Source organism: Acinonyx jubatus, chromosome A2, assembly GCF_027475565.1.
Source record: "Acinonyx jubatus isolate Ajub_Pintada_27869175 chromosome A2, VMU_Ajub_asm_v1.0, whole genome shotgun sequence".
Lineage (NCBI taxonomy): Eukaryota > Metazoa > Chordata > Mammalia > Carnivora > Felidae > Acinonyx > Acinonyx jubatus.
Window position 1 is genome coordinate 38,078,474 of NC_069383.1, and position 21,420 is coordinate 38,099,893.

General features: G+C 39.6%; 1 protein-coding gene across 5 annotated transcripts in view; it reads left to right on the top strand.

Annotated features, from left to right (window-relative positions):
- DOCK4 (dedicator of cytokinesis 4) overlaps positions 1-21,420 on the top strand; it is a 429,626-nt gene that overhangs the window by 375,320 nt on the left and 32,886 nt on the right. For 4 of the 5 annotated variants that reach the window (XM_027075294.2, XM_027075298.2, XM_027075297.2 and 1 more), the window contains 7 exons: positions 1,455-1,481; positions 1,626-1,721; positions 2,576-2,636; positions 6,526-6,619; positions 14,367-14,515; positions 16,233-16,319; positions 18,099-18,203. In XM_027075294.2, the coding sequence (XP_026931095.1) occupies positions 1,455-1,481; positions 1,626-1,721; positions 2,576-2,636; positions 6,526-6,619; positions 14,367-14,515; positions 16,233-16,319; positions 18,099-18,203 (619 nt within the window). The remainder of the gene's footprint in view (positions 1-1,454; positions 1,482-1,625; positions 1,722-2,575; positions 2,637-6,525; positions 6,620-14,366; positions 14,516-16,232; positions 16,320-18,098; positions 18,204-21,420) is intronic. The other variant, XM_027075295.2, reaches the window with a different exon arrangement.

Consider the following 21,420-nt stretch of genomic DNA (forward strand, 5'->3'; position numbering starts at 1 on the left):
TTAACTTGAGTTGTTTTTCAGCCTGTAAAGTATATGAGGTGTGGGCTGTCACTTGGGGAAATTTCTACATCATCCTGCATTACTTTGGCATTCATTTGACTACTTGGTTCAATACCAGTTTGGCATTTAAGCTCAAAACAGGTGCTGTTCAGAGGTTGTTTTGTTCTTTGTTTTGTTTTGTTTTGTTTTGTTTTTAAAGAAAACACATTTTAAACAAACTAGGGGACCTTTCCTGGGGGATTAGTGAGGACAGGCTCCATCCCTTCATGTGCTACTTCTCTTCCTCCCTCCCCCAACTTAATCTAGGAAGCAGTTCAGAATAAACCAGAAAAACAAATGGTCAGGGCTGAACAGGCAACAGATGAGAAGAGAAGACAGAAGGCTGGGCACTGGAATGGCAATAGCAAGAAGGGGGAAGGAAAATTGAGAGACAACATAGCATAGGAAGGAAGGAAGGGAAGGGATGGAGGGAGGGAAGGGAGGAAGGAAGGAAGGAAAGAAAGAAGGAAGGGAAAGGAGAGGAGAGGAAAGGAAAGGAAAGGAAGGAAGGAAAGAAAAAGCAAGCAAGCAATCAGGCTTTGGCAGAATAGCTTTTTTCTTTAACATTTATTTTTCCTCTAAGCACAATATGTGATTGGGTTAGATTGCACTTGTGAGAAATGTTTTCTCTCTCAGTTATTCCTGAAACCAAGATGAAAGGGAAACAAGATTTTTTAGACAGAAATGATCATTAAATTTGGAGGGGAAGGGAATGATCCTCACGTTGCCATGCCTATGTTCTTACTTTTATCTTTTGGGGGAAGTTCAGTCATAAAGCCTTTGCCAAGTGTATGCTTAATTTGCCAAGGGGCAGGAGTGAAAGTCAAACCTATCCTAATTATTGTGATTATTATTATTATTTTGTGTTTACATAGTGCCTGTGCTCCAAGGTGCTTAAGGGGAAATGTAGGAGGAGAGATGAGGTTTGGCACTTGTCATCGATCTGCTGTAACTACCACATAGACAATCCTCTGTGATTAATGACAAAATGAATGAAACTGTTGAGTGAGTGCACAGATAGTACAATATGTATTGAGTGGGCAAATGTGAAGGGAAGGGAAAAAACGCAAAACGTCATACCGTCTGTACAAGGATTTTCCTCTAGCAGTTGCATTGCAGTAAAATTGCCTGGATGAAGATGCATTCCACTGAGAGGTAGGAAAACATTCTTATGTGAATAAACCAAGATCTTATTTTAAAGGAAACTTAGAGGTACTCCTGTTTTCGCTTTTCATAGTGTTATTTGCTGTGGTAAGGCTCAAGCCTCTGTTAGTGTAAGAAAGAAGCTAGAGGGAAATGTCTTTGATCTGTGAGGTGCTTGTATATTTTGAAAATATGATTATATGCATGTGTTCGTATTTTATGACTTGGATAATCTGAAAATCAATTTGCTTTGTCAATGCTTCCTGGATTAGAATTCCACTATTTGGTCCCTATCCTAGGTAAGACATTGTTTGCAAATCGTGCTACTTGTGAGATGTTGCAGTGGTTGCTAAGGCATTTAAGGTACTGATGAAAGTAAAATGGTTGTCATGGTGACTGATAAAAATAAATGTTGAAAATGCCCTGGGTTCTTTCTTTTCCAGTCTACTAAAGAAAATTGAGCGGGAAACATGGAGGGAGAGTGGCGTTTCATTAATTGCCACTGTAACTCGTCTAATGGAAAGGTTGTTAGATTACAGGTAAGCGAAGTCCCATGTTTCCCAGATGCGCTATGCTCCAGCTAGAAAATCAAAGAGTTAGAATACAGTCAACTTTCCGCTTGAGTTAATCGCTCAAAGAGTTGATAATCAGACCACAGAACCTTGTGCAATAAGGTGATGGACTTCTAACTAGCTGGTTCTAAGTTTTTGATTTTTTCCCCCTTTTTCCTCCCTTTTGTTTTGGCTGACAGTTCTTTCAAAGTCTTAGTGAATTGAGAAGGTTCTCAGAGTCTCATTAGTAAAGGAATCTTTTTTGGTGTTTAGACTCAGCCGTAGAACCAGGAGACCCATCGATTTTAGGCTGAAGACAGTATAACAGAGAATTGTACAGTCCTGCTTTCTTATGAAAGTCGGGCGGTGTGTGAAATGCACACTGTTATCTTTCATAGATGTAATTTTTTGATTTTTAAATTATCTAAACTGTTAAAGCATGGTATTTTTCTTTTACAAAGGGGAACCCTCATTCTCATTGTTGATGGCCAGGCATCCAGCTGTTTCTCAACCCACTGGAGGGAGGTGTATAAGAACACATCTTCACTCCTTTTTCTCCTAGGGCACCCTGTCTATTGAGAGGGAGCATAGTCCTTCTGCAAAGTGAAATTCTCAGCAGAAACTGGTGCTCAGAAGTGTCTGAGCTTCCAACCTCGCCTAAGATCATGCAGCCTGGGGCATTCTCCTGGTCCCCAGAGCCTCTGTCTCAAGGGCAACTCAATGGCAACTTGCAAATTGCCTCCGGCCTCTGACAGTACTTTTCCCAACCCCTTTAAAAGAAGAAACTGTGTTTTCCCCTAGGAAGGAAGTTCCGAGTTCTGACTATTGCTTTTTGTTTTTAGGGACTGCATGAAAATGGGAGAGGTAGATGGCAAAAAGATTGGCTGCACAGTTAGCCTTCTGGTTAGTAAACTATTCCCCCTTTTCCCCTTATATCCTAATGTTTGTTTTTTCATCGAAATGTTGTTTTGTTTGTTCTTAGTTTGCAGTGTGCTTTTATCTGGATGTTTCTTAGAAGAGTTTAGAAAGTGGTTTCAAAAGAAGCACAGCAAGCTTCAGGTTCAATTTAGTCCCAGAAAATTCTCAGCTGCGAACATCACAGAATGCTCCCACCACATCCCCTACAGCACTGTGAGATCAGAGTGATACCCTGTGTTGTCCTGTGGCCCTACTTTACCATCCAGAAGTTTCTGGTTGCTTTCCTAGAAAAAGGCACAGTATCCCCAGATAAAGGTATCTTTAACTTCCGTGTAGATGGTTTCTTCCTGTCCTCCTCCTTATATTCATTTCACATTTTAATGAATATTAGTCATTTCTTCTGTGACCAAAGACAGTTTGTGTTTAACGCACTAATTTTCACTCTCTAGCTTGTTTGCAAATTAAGTTTCTAATACCACTGTTGTTAAGGTTTGAATTATAAGTAGGATGACAGGATAATTTGTCACCCAAACAGGACATTTTTAAGAGTAAAACAAATATTATGTAATAAGGGAAACAGGCTAAACCAGAATTGGCCTGGAATACTAAATTGTATTAAAATATCCTCACCACTAACTATTAAATAGGGTGGTATTCTCACCACAGAGCTAAAGAATATCCAGACAGAGACATTCTTTTTTATATATTTTGATATAGGGTATAGTGAGGCTTTTGATAGTTTCCCTTCATCACATTTGAAATACAGTAATATGTGACTGCCTCCAGTTCTAAATTTGTGAGTTCCATGGCTTCTTTTTCTTATGTTGCAGAACAGACAAAACCTCACCAGCTAGTCTAAGTCCTTGTAGAGACATTCCTGTCCTGACTCTGATTGCTTGAATCACTCATGTGCCAGGCTGTTCTCTCTTTGCCAGCACCTTGGAAATGTTTTTTGCCTCCACTCTCACTCTGTCTTGTTCTAGCTCACTGGCTTTAGTCTTTCCATTCTGTTTTGTTCATTCCCCCTAAAGTCTATCTTCAACACTCAGGACTTGTGCTGTCTTAGGACTGCCTTGTTACTGGTTCCCCTCCTGTGTTTTCTCACTGCACTGGCCTTTGCCTCTGCACATCTGCCTGCATCCTTCTTTACATTACCCACGGCTCATTCCTCACTTTGAATTCGTGTATTGCATCTCCACCTCCAGTATCAGTCACTAAAAATAGTGAGACTCAAGAGTCCTCTCTCAGGCCACATCTTGTTGTGCACTTTCTTCCACAGCTTTCTTTTGTCCTCAGACTCAACAGTGACCTCCGGCCATTAGGCCAGACTCTTGAGGTCAGCCCACTTACCTCTCCTCTGAGCTCTCATTTCTAACCTTCAGCATAGTCATCCCTACTTTTAAGTCTCCTCTGTGTGTTACCCCAGTGTCTCGCCTGCTATTGCCACCCGTTGCCACGTTTGAGATCCTCAGCCTGAACTGCTTCTGTGTTCCTCTCTGTGCATCAGTGTTTGGGAAGAAGAGCCAAGTGCTCTATAAGCTTTCAGTCTTCTTAGCTCGTCTCTTTAACCCCAGCTTTTCAGCAATACTGGTCACAAAGTCTCATAAATAACCTCAAAGGACAACTTTTACCTTTTTCCAGAAGAATCTCCTTCCCTTGTGTCCATCTTCTTCCACAGTGTCTTCTGTGTGGAGGTAAACAGGTACACGCACAGACTCTAGGTTCATGTCCTCAACTGGCAGAATGGAAGAGATTGTTTCCCTGGATGAAGGAATGAATGCTCTGCCCAAAATGTGTGTAGCCCCCGTAGGAATGAGCCAGAGATTTAATAAAATCAGAGGCCTCAGCAGGATTTACCTGACACAGAGAATGTAGCCTGCTGGCTTTGCACTGACTAAGAACAGCCTCTATAGAAAATGTTAACATTTTGAAAGCAGTTCTAATTTCAAACTAGCACAAGAATGCTTATTATCAGAGTACCAAATGCGTAACTTTGAAGCTAATCTTTTTAGCTTCTAGTCCATATGGAAAGTGCTTGATGCTTTGTAGCGGTAATATAGTTCTCTTCAGCTACTCACTTCGTCTTAGAGATTTTTCTCAACTCTTTGGAAAGATTATTTCCAGACTGTCTTCCAGAGAACTCTGGCTTCCTTCACAAGATTGAAGTTAAAAGTGTAGTATTAAATTGGTAAAAATGCGTAATCTTTGACATGACTAATACTAGGAAATGTAATTATTATTTTGTTCTTTGTGTCACAAGTTTTGCCAGACATATATGAAAAATTCTCATCTGCTGACTGGAGAAATTTCTTCTTCTTTTTCTCTTCTTCTTCTTCTTCTTCTTCTTCTTCTTCTTCTTCCTCTTCCTCTTCTTCCTCTTCCTCCTCCTCCTCCTCCTCCTCCTCTTCTTCTTCTTGTTCTTCTTCCTCTCCCTCCCCCTCCCTCTCTTCCTCCTCTTCTTCTTTAAGGAGAATGATTCATTTATAGAGCGATCACTTATTTTGTTCTCAAAGAAAGCTTCTTCTTACCAGAAAGCTATTAGAGCAAATCATCCCTTAATAATTTAAAAAACCCGCTGTGAGGTTGTTAGACTTGTGTTGATGGTACACCAATTCCTGCTAATTAAAATGGTTTGGGTTATAAGACGAGAGATGTGAATCACATTATTTACTTAGTTTTTTAAAGAATGCCAAGATGTATAGGAGACAAGAGGAAAAGGAGGAGGATAATGGTATAAATTGGAAGGAAAAAATTTTATGATACATTCAACTAAATGTCAGTGCCTCAAGGTTGTAAGAGTTCTCCTATTGAAGAAGAGACAACTATTAGGTAGTGGACAGAAAGTACATTTGACAGAAGGTCCTCGGGCTTTAAGCCAAGTACAATTTAAGCAGCCACATTGGCTAGCTTGGTTCATTGCCAGAGCCCTGTCTCGCTAATCAGTTTCAAAGATTTTCAGAATTCCTGGCCTTTCCCCCTTAAAGAAAACCCATCACTCCTTCAGGTCAACAGATTTATCCCCTTATCACTGTTCATTTTCCTTCTTGCCCATACAAGCTAAGATCAGTCAACAATAGTGATAGTGGTTCAGAAGACTCGACAGGGATTTTGTAATGTACAGTGATCTGCTAACAAAAAGTGCCCCATTTAGTCTTACAGCATGCTGCTTGTGCTGGAATCTAATGCTATGTACATTTGTTTCCAAGTTTACTAAGTTCAGGGAGGGCTAGTGTACTTTGTACAGTGCACCGAAGGAAGACATGTGGATGTTTATAGCTTATACCTTTCAAAAGCCAACATAATGTGTCCGGGTATACTGAAACTGTAACACAAGTAGGAAACGCAGACTAATACCTTAAAAATAAAGAGCATTTTCATTGACCCTCTTTTACATAATTCCTCAGGAGAAGAAAAATGCTTTTACATCATTTTTATTCATCCTTACCAAAGATGTTAGAAAACATTTTTTTTCTGTAGAGTAAAATATGTTTGAAATCTGAAATTAGCTATCCTTTGATTATCGATGGTCAAATTTAATAAGCAGATTAATTTGTTATATATTTTAAATATTTTTTTTAGTTGAATAGGCAGTAGAACCATCAAAAACAATATAGAGGGTACAAAAGAAATGTGAATCAATGGTAGTAACACCCCCCCAAGACTTACCAGCTTATTGCTAGGTAATGTTTACCACAGAGAGTGTTGCATTAAAACTATAACACTGGGCCTCCTTACTTAATTTTTAACAAGACATTTATATGGAAAAATGCGTCCACTGTCTTGGTTTAAGACACAGACCTTCTACAGAGTGAAAGGCAGCTGTTTGCAGGCCTGACTGTTGAAGAACTATCCACACTTGTTTTCTTTTGTACAGAACTTCTATAAGACTGAACTGAACAAGGAAGAGATGTATATACGCTACATCCACAAACTCTATGATCTGCATCTCAAAGCCCAAAACTTCACAGGTAATTATGTCTTTTGGCTCAGGCTGGGGGAAGTGGGCTGGACACTGGTGTGTTATACATGGAAACTCCTTTGCTTTTTAGAATCTGAGCTGAGGACTCAACCATTTTCACTTTAAAAGGGACCTTTTTAATTGGATCTGTGTTTCTAAGCACTCCATTTTAATTTGTTTATTGGCTTTTTTTACTATATCTTTTGGTATCGTTTTTTAGAGATTGCTTTTGGGGTTACAAAATACATACCTAACTTGTCAGAGTCTACTTAGAGTTGGTATTTTAGCCATTTCAAATTAAGTAACGTTATGTTGTGGTTGTCCTATGTAGTATCATGTGTGCATCTGTGGAAAACCCTATTGGATAATGCCTTAATTTTTACTTTGAACGGTCATAGTTCTTTTTAAAAATTTAAGAACATTAAATAGTCTATCATATTTGCTTATATATTTACTGTTTTTGTTGTTCTTTCTTCATTCATGGAGGTTCTCACTTTCCCCCGTTACCATTTTCATTCATCCTAAAGAACTTGTCTTCATATTTCTTTTTAAGTACATCTAGTGGTGAAGAATTCTCTTCATTTTCCTTCATCTGGAATGTCTTTATTTTACCTTTATCCCTGAAGGATATGTTTGCTGGATATTAAATTCTAGGTGGACAGTTGTTTTGTTTCAGGACTTTAAAAATGTTGCTCTACTGTCTTCTGGCCTGCATGGTTTTCAGTGAGAGGTCTGCAGTCATTTGTATTCTTTCCCTGTAAATAATGTATAATATTCTCTGGTTGCTTTCAGGACATTATCATTGGTTTCCACTAATTTCTTTAGGATGTATATGGGCATGGCTTTCTTTATCCTGTTTGGGTCCACTGAGTTTCTTGAATTTGTAAACTTATTTCATCCTCCAAATTTGGGAAGTTTTCAGGCATTATTTCCTCAAATATATTTTCTGCACCACTCTTTCTCTTTTGGGACCCCAGTGACATAACTGTTAGGGCTTTGGGTATTGTTCCATAAGCTCTTGGGGCTCTGCTCATGTGTTTTTCAATTTGTCTTCTTTCTTGTTTAAATTAGATAATTTCTGTTGATCCAAGTCCATTGACTCTTTTCTGCCATTTCTATTCAGCTACTGAACCTTCCAGTAAAAGTTTAATTTTTGTTTAATTTTTGCTTTTTTGTGGGTTTTTTTTTTTTTGTTCGTTTTATTTTGTTTTGTAGCTTCAGTTCCGTTGTAGAGAACTTTTATCTTTCTCTTCAAGAGTGTTCACTTTCACTTTAAGGAGCATGGTTACAATAGCTGCTTCATAGTATTTACCTGTAAATCCAACATCTGAATCTTGGGGTTGGCATCTGTTAATTAATTGCCTTTTCCCTTTGAGATGTGTTTAGTTATCCTGTTTCTTTGAATGTCAAGTAATTTTGGGTTCTATCGCAAACATTTTGAATATTATGATACTCTGGGTTCGTTAAAATCTTCTGGAGAAGATCAACTTTTTTTATTTCAGCAGACAATCGGTCCAGTTAGATTTGAACCTCAAGTCCTGAACCACCTTCCGAAGGTTGTGATTCTGATGTCGGTATAGTTTCTAATGCCTCTACAGTACTATTCTGGTCTCACCCACATGTGTGTCACCCAGGAAGATCCTGGGAACTGACCAGAGGTCTGTCAGAATCTTGATTATGTTGATTCTGATCTGTTGAATGTACGTGCTTCTCGGGGCACTGTACAACAAACATAAAAATGCCTTTCTCTACATGCCTCCTCTCTGTGACGGTCCTCACGTTTCCTACCTCACAGAGATTGCTTTTCCTGGCACTCTTGCTTGCTCGGAACCAGTTAGTCAAAGCCAAGCCTTGACCCTCTACACACTGTAATGCACTTCAGACAGTCTGTCTTCCTGGGGACCAGGCAGTGAATGTAAAAAAAATAACCCATCAAAGCCACTGCTGCCACTGTGTTTGTCCTCCCTGTCCCCACTGCAGGCGTGCACTGTGTTCCTGGGATTCAGAGGAGGGTAGAAGGCTCAAAAGTACTCCATCCCACAGGAAGATCCTTTCCTCAATCCTCTGACCAGAAGACCTTTGCTTGGAGTTTTTTCTGCCCATTTCCATTTGTAGTTCCAGGAGACAGGACAAGCTAAGCCAGGAGATTAAGAAAGGCAAACAAACACAAAAACAAAACAAACAAACAAAACCCACACTATTTTACTATCCTTCTTTGAATATTGATTTTCTTACTTTGCCCACCCCCTTTTATTTACTTGTCAGAATCCTCCAAGACTTGCCTCATATATTGAGCCTAGGTTTTTAGTTACAGTCAGGGAAAAGTACAACACAAGGTGCCTACTATATCACAGCCAGAATAAGAACCCTTTAACTGGATTTAGGAACTTAAATTTTAGTCCTTTGCCACACTGTTCTTCCCAGGAACTCCTGATTTGTGGCCCCTCCTTCAGCTTTAAAAGAATGCAATCCCGAGGTGCCGGGGTGGCTCAGTCAGTTGAGCATCCGACTCTTGGTTTCACCTCCAGGTCGTGATCTCATGATTCATGAGTTCGAGCCCGTGTCGGGCTCCATGCTGACTGTGCAGAGCCTGCTTTGGATTTTCTCTCCCCCTCTGTTTGCTCCTCCCCCACTCACTCACGCATGCGCATGCTTTCTCTCAAAATAATAAACTTAAAAAAAAGCAAAAGAAAGCAATCCTTTCTGTAATGGTGAGTGTGTTGCCAGCATTTAAATAATGCCTCCAGCTACAGTTTCACTCTATCAATTAATAGAAGGTCTGTGTTTACTCAGTTTACTCAGTGTGGAGACTTTGATGTTATCTTTGGTATCTCTCAGCCTCCCTGGAGTAACCATTCACCCATTCACGATGTTCTATTGATTTCCCTTCCTCACAGTCTCTCAAAACCATTTCCTCTTCATTGTTCACCCTCACCCCACTGCCTGAGTTAGGGCTTCATCGGCTCACACCCGGACTGTTTCTTAATTATCACCAGAGTTACTCTCTAGAGCAGGGGGGTGGGGGGCAGAAAACTACTGCAGACCAACCACCTGATTTTCTAAAGAAAGTTCTATTAGAACTCAGCCATACTCAGTTACTTGGATGTTGTCTGTGGCTGCTTATGTGCTACAAAAGGCAGAACTGAGTAGTTGCAACAAAGACCACGTGGCCTGCAAGCTAGATTATAAATTATTCGCTGTCTGGCCCTTTAACAATTTCACCAACCCTTTCTCTAGATGTAACTGTTTTCAATTGATGTCTTCTACAAAAAGCAAGTTTAAGCTCTTTACTCAAGGTCCATCGTAATAAAACCAACACCTGTCTATTCAGCCTCATTTTCCCACTTGTACATTCCTTGTCTTCATCCTTAAGGACGTTTTCCTTTACCATCTTTTCCTGGAATTTTTTTCCTTTTCTTTTCCTCAGCCCCTCCATGCTCCACCACCCCTCTCCCATGGGCTGAGTTGATGATTCCAACTCTTTTCCCAGTGCATTTTTTTTTCAGATATCCATTAAAGCACTTATCACATTATTTTTATTAATAGTTATATAAGGTGTGTGCGTGTGTGTGTGTGTGTACGTACGTACCTAGATAGGTCGGTAAGTAGGTAGAGATATCCAGTTGAAAGGTGAATTCCTTGAGGACAGAGATGATGTTTTCTTCTTCTTAGTCTTCTCAGTTTAGTGTGCAGCACTGTGAGGGTTAAAAAAAAATGCATCACCGATAAATTTACTCAGTTAAATTTAACACCTGCAGAGATTTTTCTTCTTCAGTATCAGTAATTCCTGAGTCACTGAGGAAGCCCCAGTCTTTCTTCACACAGATGTGCTGATGGTTTTGATTAAATAGACTAAGATTTTGCAGGTATGCTGTCAGAGAGTTTCAGTGACCATTTTTAGAGTAGTTAGTAGCCATATTTTGAGAGAAATGGTAAAGCTAGTTTTTATTAGCTATGAAAACCACCTAGTGGACTTGTTTTAAAGTCCATTTAAAAAAGAAATGAGGGAGGGAACTGAGGACAAGCTTTTCCAGCTATGTACTAGACATAGTTTGGTTCTCCAAAACAGAGTCCAGATCTGATTCTATTTTAGAAATGGGAAAATTGTTTTTCTTTAATTTGTTCACTCAACTTGCAGGTTTTATGTTCCCCGAAGTCATAAGAAGTCCTTTCCCCATGCAACATTTTATTCATCACTTCTCTGTGTTCATTTTTGTGTATCCTTGAAGAAAGTGAAAATAATGGGAAAACTTTTCTAACTTTTCTCTTTGTAAGATTCTGTTGAAATGGCCTAACCCTTTGCAGCCTTTTGTGACCATATTCTCCATTCCTAATTCATATCTAGTTTTCTCTTATGTTTTTTTGTCACATATGGTTGTCCTCACTGTATATTTGTCAAGGGGATGGCCCCTGTTTAATTATGCAGTGATGCCTTTTGTTCAAAATTATAAATACGTTTTAAAAGATCGCTGGAAATTTTAGATGTGATTCATTCTTCCCTCTTCAATGCATGATACTGTCTTCTAAAGATGCAGAAGAATAACTATACAACATATTACAATAAAAGTCTCCTGTGTTGCTTATGCCTCAAAGGTATATACATTTTCTTTCATGAAAATTTTCTGTAGCTTCCTTTACACACACCATTTACCCCAGATAGACATCATCATTTTCCTGAAGCAGATTCCGAAACAGGTGTAATTTATTTTCACTTCTTTCCGTGTCACCATTCAGTCATTTGTCAGCCTCTCCTGATGGCTTGCCAAACCTGCATGTATTCTGGGACTTCCCAGTGGCATACCCACACCTGATTTTCTGCCCATGCCCTGGACTGCCCCAGGGCAAGCATGATTTGGAAAGCAATTTAGGGACTAAAAAGCCATCATTGCCCACCCCTCCCCTGCTTTTAAATCTTTTTTATTGTGATAAAATGTAGGTAACATAAAATTTACCATCTTTTTTAAAATAATTTTTTAAATGTTTTATTGTATTTGAGAGACAGACAGACAGAGAGTGAGTTGGGGAGGGGCAGAGAGAGAGGGGGGCAGACAGAGGATCCAAAGCAGGCTCCACACTGACAGCAGTGAGCTCGATGTGGGGCTTGAAGTCACAAACGACAAGATCATGACCTGAGCCGAGGTTAGATGCTGAACCGACTGAGTCACTCAGGCGCCCCTAAGATTTTCCATCTTAACCATTTTGAAGTTTACAATCCAGTGGCATTAAGTATATTCCCATCTTTGTGCTGCCATCACCATTCTCTATCTCCAGACCTTTTTTGTTTGCACACACGGACACTTTGTAACCATTAAATAACTTCCATTTTCCCCCGCACCCCCTCCTCCCCCAGTCCCTGGCATCCACCATTCAACTTTCCATCTCTATGAATTTGACCTTCATTGCCCTTTAAGTCACTCCCCATGGGCAGCTGAAAAGCTTCAACTGCGGGAACGGGTTCACTCAGTTCTTCTCATCCTTTTCACTATAAAAGGATTAATTGCAAGGATATTTTTTGAATGCTCAGGTGTTGGGGAGACACAAAAGAAATATGAGAGACAAAGTGATAATTCCTGAGCTGTATATTAAGAGAAAATAGGAGTTATTCACCAGTGCGGGGGAAGAGCTTGAAGGAATAGTCTGTGAGGGACTGCAGGCGTCAGTCCATGTGGCCAGTGAAGGGAACCATGGATGGTTGACATGATAGGAGCAAAGTGTGTAGACAGAGGAACAAAGACACGCATAGGGCTTTCTTAGGTGCTTGGCGTTTATTATAAGGATAGGTGGGTGATTAAAGACGAGGAAATCATCTCAGGAAGTCTCAGAGAAAACTGGAAAGCTATTCAGATACAGCACAGATCTGACAATCATTATTATTATCATTCTTGTCCCATAAAAAAGCAGTCTTCCGTGGCAACCTACATTGTGTTGGTGATTCAGCTGTTTCTGCGTCTGCCAGTTCACCCACACCCTTTAGCTGGTGCTCTCTCTGTCCGTGTCACATTCAACTTCCACAAGAATGTGGCCAGTGCCCATTAACAGAAGGTACCTCCATTCCTGTTTGGACAGCTTTCTTGTATGAGCTGACAGTTGGGTCAAGGGGCTCCAACCATGAAGGCTGGAGGCTTCCCAGGAGAAACAGTGGCAAGTTCCTTCTTACTTGTACTATGTGGAGGGACAATGGGAGATGTGAGCTGAGAGGCTGGGAGGGACCAGATCATGGCCAGCCTCCTCTGTGGCTTTCGGGGCATACATTTATTGTTAGCTACTGACAGTTACTGGCTACTGTGTATCAGGGGAACCATGTGATCCTTCCCCTTAAAAAATCATATTGATAACAGTGTGCAAACTGAACAGAGAGGAATGTGATTCTTCGTTGGTCAGGAAAGCTTCTGCAGTCACCCCTGAAAGCCAGGAGACTGAGGTCACCAAAGATAATTAAAAAGAAAAAATGCCAGAGCCTATGCCTCACAGGACTTCCACATGTAAGAGGCAAAAGAAAAGTGATAGGGACCCAAGCCTTCCTTATTACAACTACATTTTACACACTGAGATGGCCAGGTCATAGTAGTAAGACCACATGCTACTTTAGAGCTTTATGTGTAGTTACTCTTCAGGCAAATCAGTGAAGACCAATAATGACTATTGATACTGTGTTAAAAGTTACTATTACATCTTTTAAGAAACATACGGGGGTGGTAATTAAATTGATTAATAACATAAAGGTTTGTCCATTTTATTCAATTTAATAAATGAATTGGCTATTACAACGTTAGAGGGAAAGAATAGTTATCGTGGTCCTTCGCCAGTGACAGTGGAACCCCATCTGTTTGGTCATATTTAAGACTCATGAAGAGACCTGCAGAATGGCAAGTATTCTATTAAGTGCACTACCTGTCAACTGTTCTGAAGCCTACAGGTCACCGTTTTCATGTGTGTATACAGAATATCACCCTTTACATGTTTTTTTCAAGAAATCCCATATCAAACATGTAATGTCTTCAGTAGCCATTACTGAAGATTTGTGGGGCCAACTGGGTGTCATACCATATAACACATAACAGTCCTCTCTCTCTGTCTCTCTTGTGTCTCTCTCTCTATCTCTCTTACACACACACACACACACACACACACACACACACTTCATACTAACACTTCTGCCCTTTCTAATCCCTCTTCTGTTGCTTGATTTTTTTTCTTCTTCTTTGCACTTAGCTCCTCTCTGGCTTCTTGCCCTAAATTCTGCCAACACCCTGACCCTACCCTTGAACTCCATTTTCAAATTTTAAAGCCTTCTGTTATCAAGAAGAATTGAGTTACCATTTGTTGTTTCCTAAGCATGCCCTTTGAAAGATGCCCATGGTCTAACCCCAAGGGATTTGCCAGCGAACTTCCTTAGCAATCAAAGGCATGTCTATTTCTTTGAACCATCTCCAATAAGATTTTCTTAACCATTTTTATTAAGCCAGCAGCATACAGGCATTGCAGAAAAAAGGAGGGATAGGAAGAGAAGGCAAGAAAGAGAAAGAAAGAAGTGGGGGAGGGAATGAATACAGGGAGCCAAAAGAGGAAGTACAAATCTCTGATAATTCTATCTTCCAAGGGGAAGCCATCACCTTCTTTTGCATATATTCTGAACATTTTCTTCATTATCAGGAAATTCAGAAAATATTTTTTCCATTTTGTTCTAAACCAGCCCCATTCAAGGGGAAGTTGTTTGGGGCCCTGTCTCAATCATTGCCTTCCCACTTGGCTTGCAGAGGCTGCCTATACTCTCCTGTTATACGATGAGCTGTTGGAATGGTCTGACAGGCCCCTTCGGGAGTTCCTGACCTACCCCATGCAAACAGAATGGCAACGCAAGGAACACCTGCATCTTGCCATCATCCAGAACTTTGACCGAGGCAAAGTAAGTAGCCCTACCCACCTGTGGCCTCACCCAACGTGGTTGTGTTGCTGTCATGTTGCCTTTCATTTCTAGTTTTCTGATGCCCACGTCCTCAAGCCAGGCACCCTCAAATTTTAATATGCATTGAAAACACCCAAGAGTTTGTTAACATGCAGTTTGTTAAGATTTCCAGGTCCCACCTCTAGACATTCTGATTAGGTATGTCTGGCCTGGGGCAGGGGATTTTGTAACTTTGACAAGGACTCAAGGAGATTCCAATGTGTACGAATTTGGGGCCATGCCTCGAGAAACACTGATCTGGAGGTTTTGACACCCAGGTATTTTATTCTCTAAAAAACCATGTTACCACCCCTCACCTGCCTTCCCAAACTGGTATGTGTTCTGCCCCATCCCACTTGTTTTGTTTAAAGAATTTTACGGCCTCCCATCGTATCCTTAGAGATGCCATGGGGTCCTGAAAAACCTCACTGACCTAATGATGTCCTTTAGCACATCACCTCACTCCACCCCGTCTCCCTCTTCAAGGGCTTGCAGTACCCTTTAAAAAACACTTATGAATCTGACCACAGTTGTTTATTGACTTGAACATTTGGATGCTTTGGTGATATGTGTCTTAGATTTAAATCTGTCTTCCAAATTGCCAAGGTTAAACAGAAGACTAAAACACGGCTGTCATTCTTGTACAAAATATAATTGCATAATTTCATGCAAGGGAATTGCCTATCTTCCTATATCTTCTCTTTCCTATCTTCCTTTATTATTTATCTAAATATACTGACATATCATTTGTTACATTAATAGCAAGGAAATGCCTTTGTATCCTCCTTCAGTGGAGTTTCCATCTGTAGGATAAGCTGTTATAAAATCTCTGTCCGCTTATCTTGGCCCTTCCAAGGGGTTTGTGCTAGATGTGGCGTTACAGACTGTGGCCCCTGGGTCAAATGGCTCACTTCCTATTTCTGTACCATCCACATTCTAAGAATTGCTTTTACATTTTTAAGTGTTTGAAAAGTACCATAAGAAAAGGAATATCTGACAGGTGAAAATTACATGAAATTCACATTTCAGTGTCCATAGATGATTGCTTTATTAGAACACAGACAGGCTTATTCATTGTGGCTGCTTTCGTGCTTTAACAGTGGAGTTGAGTAGTTGTGACAAAGACTGTATGGCCCACAAAGCCTGAATTATTTACTGTCTGGCCTTTTGCAGAAAGTTTGCTGACACTTGGGCTAGACGAAAGAATTTTTGCTTTTCTGCTGGAAATTAACCAGCTGGGTTAGATCCTCACAATTTACAAGTGCAATTGAGCCAAGCAAGGAATCCAGCTTGCCAGCTGTGGATAATTGGGCCTTAGGGGTCAGTAGTAATTCCCTCCTTAGCACAGAGAGCCTATTTATTCATCTACTTGGCCATTGTGGAACTGTAGTTATTTCAAGATGATGACTCTGAAATGACACCAGAAAATGATTTTGCACCATATGTTAATGCCTGTTCTGGTGGATCATATTTTCTTACTTCCTAAAGAGTTTTAATAATTTGCATGTTAATTGCATGCTGTTTTCAAGCTTAAAGTTGCAGTGATACTATTAAAGGTAAGTTATAAAGATTAAGAAGTAAGGCTGGATGATCTGAAAGCAGTTACACCTTGACCTCTGGGTGGAAATAAGTAAATGTTGTGGGATCACGAGCATTTATATCATGTATTTGTCCATAGTGTTGGGAGAATGGCATCATCTTGTGCCGGAAGATTGCAGAGCAGTACGAGAGTTACTATGACTACAGAAACCTGAGCAAGATGAGGGTAAGGTGCCCGGATGCATCCTAACCAGGCTATGGCATCCTTTTTTGATTAGCTTTCCAGTATCCTTCTATGAAATTAACTTTGTGATCATCTCGACATGTCTTGCAGAAAGCTTTTTTAAGTCTTTCCTCTGAAACATACTCAGCTATTTATACAGAGAAATAGCAGATGCTTTTGATTAGTGCACAAAAGCGAGCCCTTGATCCATGCACAAACATCAGGTCTGAAATATACAATCAAATCCATGATTAATTCTTTTAGTTTACTGACAAAAATCTCCACACTGTTCAAGAGCTTCTCACTTGTACACGGATCTCTGTAACAATATACTATTGTTAGTCCCATAATCTGCACAGCAAAACAGTAGAAATGGCTAGCTGACCCATTTGTACATATTTGAGGGCTAAATTGTATAGGTGTCCACTCTAGCCTCAGCAATATGTTTTATTTGCTACACCTAAACCAAGGTCTTAGTACCCAAGAGCCCAAGGAGTTCAATATTCTGTGTCCCTGAACGAAATGTTTTGTCCCTTCTGTTCTTTTCCGATTCACACAGGTCCCTCTTGCACTGTTAAATCCTTATTCTTCAGAGTCATGAGTGTTTTGTGTCATCTTGTAACACCTCAGCTCTTCAGGGTTTCTAAAATAGGAAGCAGATTATGATGTTCCCTTTTAATTCTGAGGTAGCAGTTGAAGAGATGATATTGTAAACCTTTAACAGCCTGCAAAATCCCATACCCCACAAGTAACTCACTCAACCTGCAGAAACCGGCCCTGTACTACTGGTGTAGTATTTCGTGTCGGTAGTTCATCACTATTTCTCCTAACATGAAGACCAAAGAGAAAAAACCTTGTTTTAACTTCAGTCCATCATGCTGGCTGGCTCTGGCAGGCACTGCAGTTTGATAGAAAAACGTCGCTGTGCTTCTCTTGGCATACTGTCCCTGTAACAGAAGCGAGGTTACAATGTTTACCCAGGAGAGCCCTTGGGTATCATAGTCACTAAGATTTTTATAAACCCAAAGCATTACACTTCATGCCAACTGCTCTTTGGGGTGCTGTTACTGGGGGGCAGAGGGAGGGGGGAAGTTTTCAAGTGCAATATTAGTCTTTCTCTATAAACCCTGGGGATGATAATATCATGGAAGGAAAACTATAAGCTTTATGTGCTTCATAGTTCCAACATTGTCAGAGACACACTTAAGAGCTTTCAGCCCAGACAGCACTTTGCACTATGGGTCTCCTTTGGTTTGGTTTATCCCTGTCCAACCTGTGCAAGGTTGCACCTTCCAAATGTCCTGAATTACTGTGACCAAGGAGAACCAGATCCACAGGTGAGTACATCCAGCATGAGAATTCTCCAGAATGGTTTGGCCTCTAGTAGTTCATTTTTTTTTTTAATTCATGTCACTTGTTATTTAATTGTGAAGATAATATTTTCTTGATGGACCTTGTGCTTAGAAATTATTTTCTCTGGTGAGAACATGTAATAATATTTGATTCTTAAAAGCAGGGTCAGAAAGCTATAGCCTATGGGCCTTGCACAACTGAGGAGTTGTGATAGACCATATGGCCTGCAAAGCCTAGAATATTTATTCTCTGTCCATTTACAGCATAAGTTTGCTGATCCCTGCCTTAAAGCATAAAAAGGGAGTGAAATCTTCTTTTCTGCAAACTATAGTGAAGTTCTCCTTTATATAGAAGAAACACCCTCTTTTATAAACAAGTAGAGCTGAAAGATGAGATAAAATTATTAGAACCTCTCCTTTGCTTTGCTAGATGATGGAAGCCTCTTTGTATGACAAAATCATGGACCAGCAACGTCTTGAACCAGAGTTCTTCAGAGTTGGATTTTATGGGAAAAAATTTCCATTTTTCTTAAGAGTAAGTTAATACACTATTTAATTTGCTTTTATACTTCCAATATAGATACCCCAGTCAAGAAAACCAAGATGTTAATGACATTTTGTCCTTTTAGGACCATAATATCAAGAGATTTTTGTTTAACTTTTTAGTTTGTAGACAGTGTACTAAATCTAGACTACCTTGTTTTGAATAATTCACCAAATTATCAAACATTTCTTTGACTTTTCATCCTAAATTTCTAAGGTGACTATATTTTATGAGTAGTCTTTGCTAATTATAGTTGTTCCCCTGTGTGATTGACATTTACTGCTCTGTTTAGTCTGTGATTTCCACGTAGCTTGCACTAGAGAAAAATGGCGGGGCACTGCAGATGACCATAAACCCTGCAGTCCTATGTCCTCTAGAAACTCCCTCCAGAATCATGGGAAGAGCCCAGTTACCGCTTTTGTGAAAAGGGTAAATGTCACTCAACCAAGAGATCCCATTTATTGCTAGGATAAACTCTTTCCATCAAGGAAAATCTTCCAGATATTCCAAGATACCTAGTGGATCATAAAATATTTGACTCTATTCTTACCATGGTTCACATTGTGCCAAGTTGTATCTTACATGCTTGAAGACTTGTTTAATACTTGAGTGCGTAACATATACTCACTTACATAAAAACATTGGTTGGGAGAGGAAAGGTTCCTCCCCCAGGCAACTGAGAAGTATCTGGAATAATTTGTAGATTGAGTGGATTCATTACAAACTTTAAATCCTCGCATACAAATACTTTGGTATTTGTGTTGCCCTGAATCTTGCTTTAACTACCAGCACATGTGAATGAACATAGGCTAGGGGTACTTGAAGGATAATGGAGAGGAGAAAGATTGGATTTCATTGTTTGCTTAATAATCATTAACTTATCTGCCTTTTATAATCAAAGTTTTATATGTATTTATTTATTCATATATTTATATATAAAGTTTATATATATATGTAGACACCAAATAGAGATATAGGTATAGATTCCAAAATATCCAAGCACCACAGGCAAAAATTCATTTTAGTATTACATGGAACAAACATAGAAATGACAGGTTGATTGAAATGACCGATTATTTTGGTGCCACGCAGACGCAAGTAAAATCTCCTTGTCAGGTTCAAAAGGAACCAACGTGATGGTGTACGTGGTCCAAAGGCTGACTCTGCAGATGGACCTACAGGCAGAGGAAAGCTTGATTCTGGATCAAAACCAGAGACAGGTTTAGAACACTTCCTGACTTTGAAAGACTGTTTTAAACATGGACATACTAGGCACAGGACTGTGATCAGCACCCCGCTGCCAAGTGCAGGTAGCCCGGATCCAGGTAGTGAGCGGAAGTGTGGACATTCTAGAATTGTGAGCAGTGCAGGGGCTGGAGACCCCACAGGAGGGTCCAGACATGACTCTGGTGCCACAGACCCCCTTCTTCTCTCAGCTCAAAATCAAGTGAAGTAAAAGATTACATTTTCTTCCACATCCTACTCAGGGCTAATTAATCCATTACATACAGTGGGTACAGAGTTTACAGATCATAATATTTTAGATGACCTTCAAAAGTGTTTTCATTTCTTTTAAAGATCAGAAGGGAAAAATGACCTGTTTTCGTGGAAGAAAATGTTATATATTAAATTGTATATTATACATTAGATTATTAGGTATATATTTGTCCTCATACCAAATCAGTCTCTCAGTATGATTTTTGATACTGTTTTATAGAGAAAGAGGCCCACAAAAGTCATATTGTGACCCTGATCAAATTCTGAGTGCAGATAGCAAGTACACTCAATGTGTATCTAGTAAATAAAACTGTGATAAATAAAAGCGTAAAGTTTAAAAAAAAATAGAAGTAGTTTAGGAGCCACAGTTTTAAAAGGACTTTAGCAAATTAGAATACTGAATTGGCTAATAGAATAAATTTTGTTAGGAAGTTAATTAGAATAAACCAACCTATGTTATTAGTCTTTTCAAAACAGCTTTTCTTGGAGCACCTGGGTGGCTCAGTCACTTGAGCTCAGGTCATGATCTCACAGGTCGTGAGTTCAAGCCCCACATCGGGCTCTGTGCTGACAGCTCAGAGCCAGGAGCCTGTTTTGGATTCTGTGTCTCCCTCTCTCTCTACCACTTGCCCACTTGTACTTTTGTGTCTGTCTCTCAAAAATAAATAAGGACTTTAAAAAAAAAATTTTTTAAAAAAACAAAACAAAAAAACAGGTTTTCTTGGTATAGATGATATTTTCTTCAAAATGAAAGAGAAGGGTTACCCTCTATTGGTTTCTAAAAGGCACCACACCCTTCAGAATCATGGGGCTGGACCTCTTTTTAGGAAATCAGATTCCAGTCTGTCCTTCAATTTAAAAACATGCAAACTTCAACATTAAAAATTTCCTCTTCATGGGGGTGCCTGGGTGGCTCAGTTGGTTAAGCATCCAACTTTGGCTCATGTCATGATCTCATGGTTCATGAGTTTGAGCCCTGCGTCGGGCTCTGTGCTGACAGCACGGAGCCTGGAGCCTACTTTGGATTCTGTGTCTCCCTGTCTCTCTACCCCTCTCTCACTCATGGTCTGTCTGTCTGTCTGTCTTTCTCTCTCTCCCTCTCAAAAATAAATAAACATTAAAAAAATTTTTTACATAAATAAAAATTTCCTCTTTGTGATCATTTTCAAGATAATTTTTCAAGTTGAAATAAGTTAATACATTTATATAAGTGTACGATTTAAGTATTTTTACCCTCTTGGAAAATGGGTTCTTTATTGACAATTTCTTTATGCACAGAATATCTCTGCATAGTGATTTGGAAAGAATAACTGAGATCAAGGATGAGAGAGACATTTGCTTTTCATTGTATGTCCTGTACTGTTTGGGATTATTTTTTCCTTTTTTTTTAACCATTGGTGTGTATTTCCTTTTCAAAAGAAAAAGACAATGAAAAAAAATTTTTTTTAAGTATTAACAAAGGTAACCTAGCAATTCGACTCCTGGGTATATACTCAAGAGAAAATATATGTCTACACAAAGACCTATACACAAATGTTCATAGCAGCATTATTCATTATTGCATAAAAGTGGAAGCAGCCCAAACGTCCGTTAGCCTATAGATAGAAAAACATACGGTATATTCATACAATGGAATATTGAGCAGTAAGAAGGGAATAAAGTACTGTTACATGGTACAAAGTGGTTCAGCCGCTTTGTAGCATATATTAAG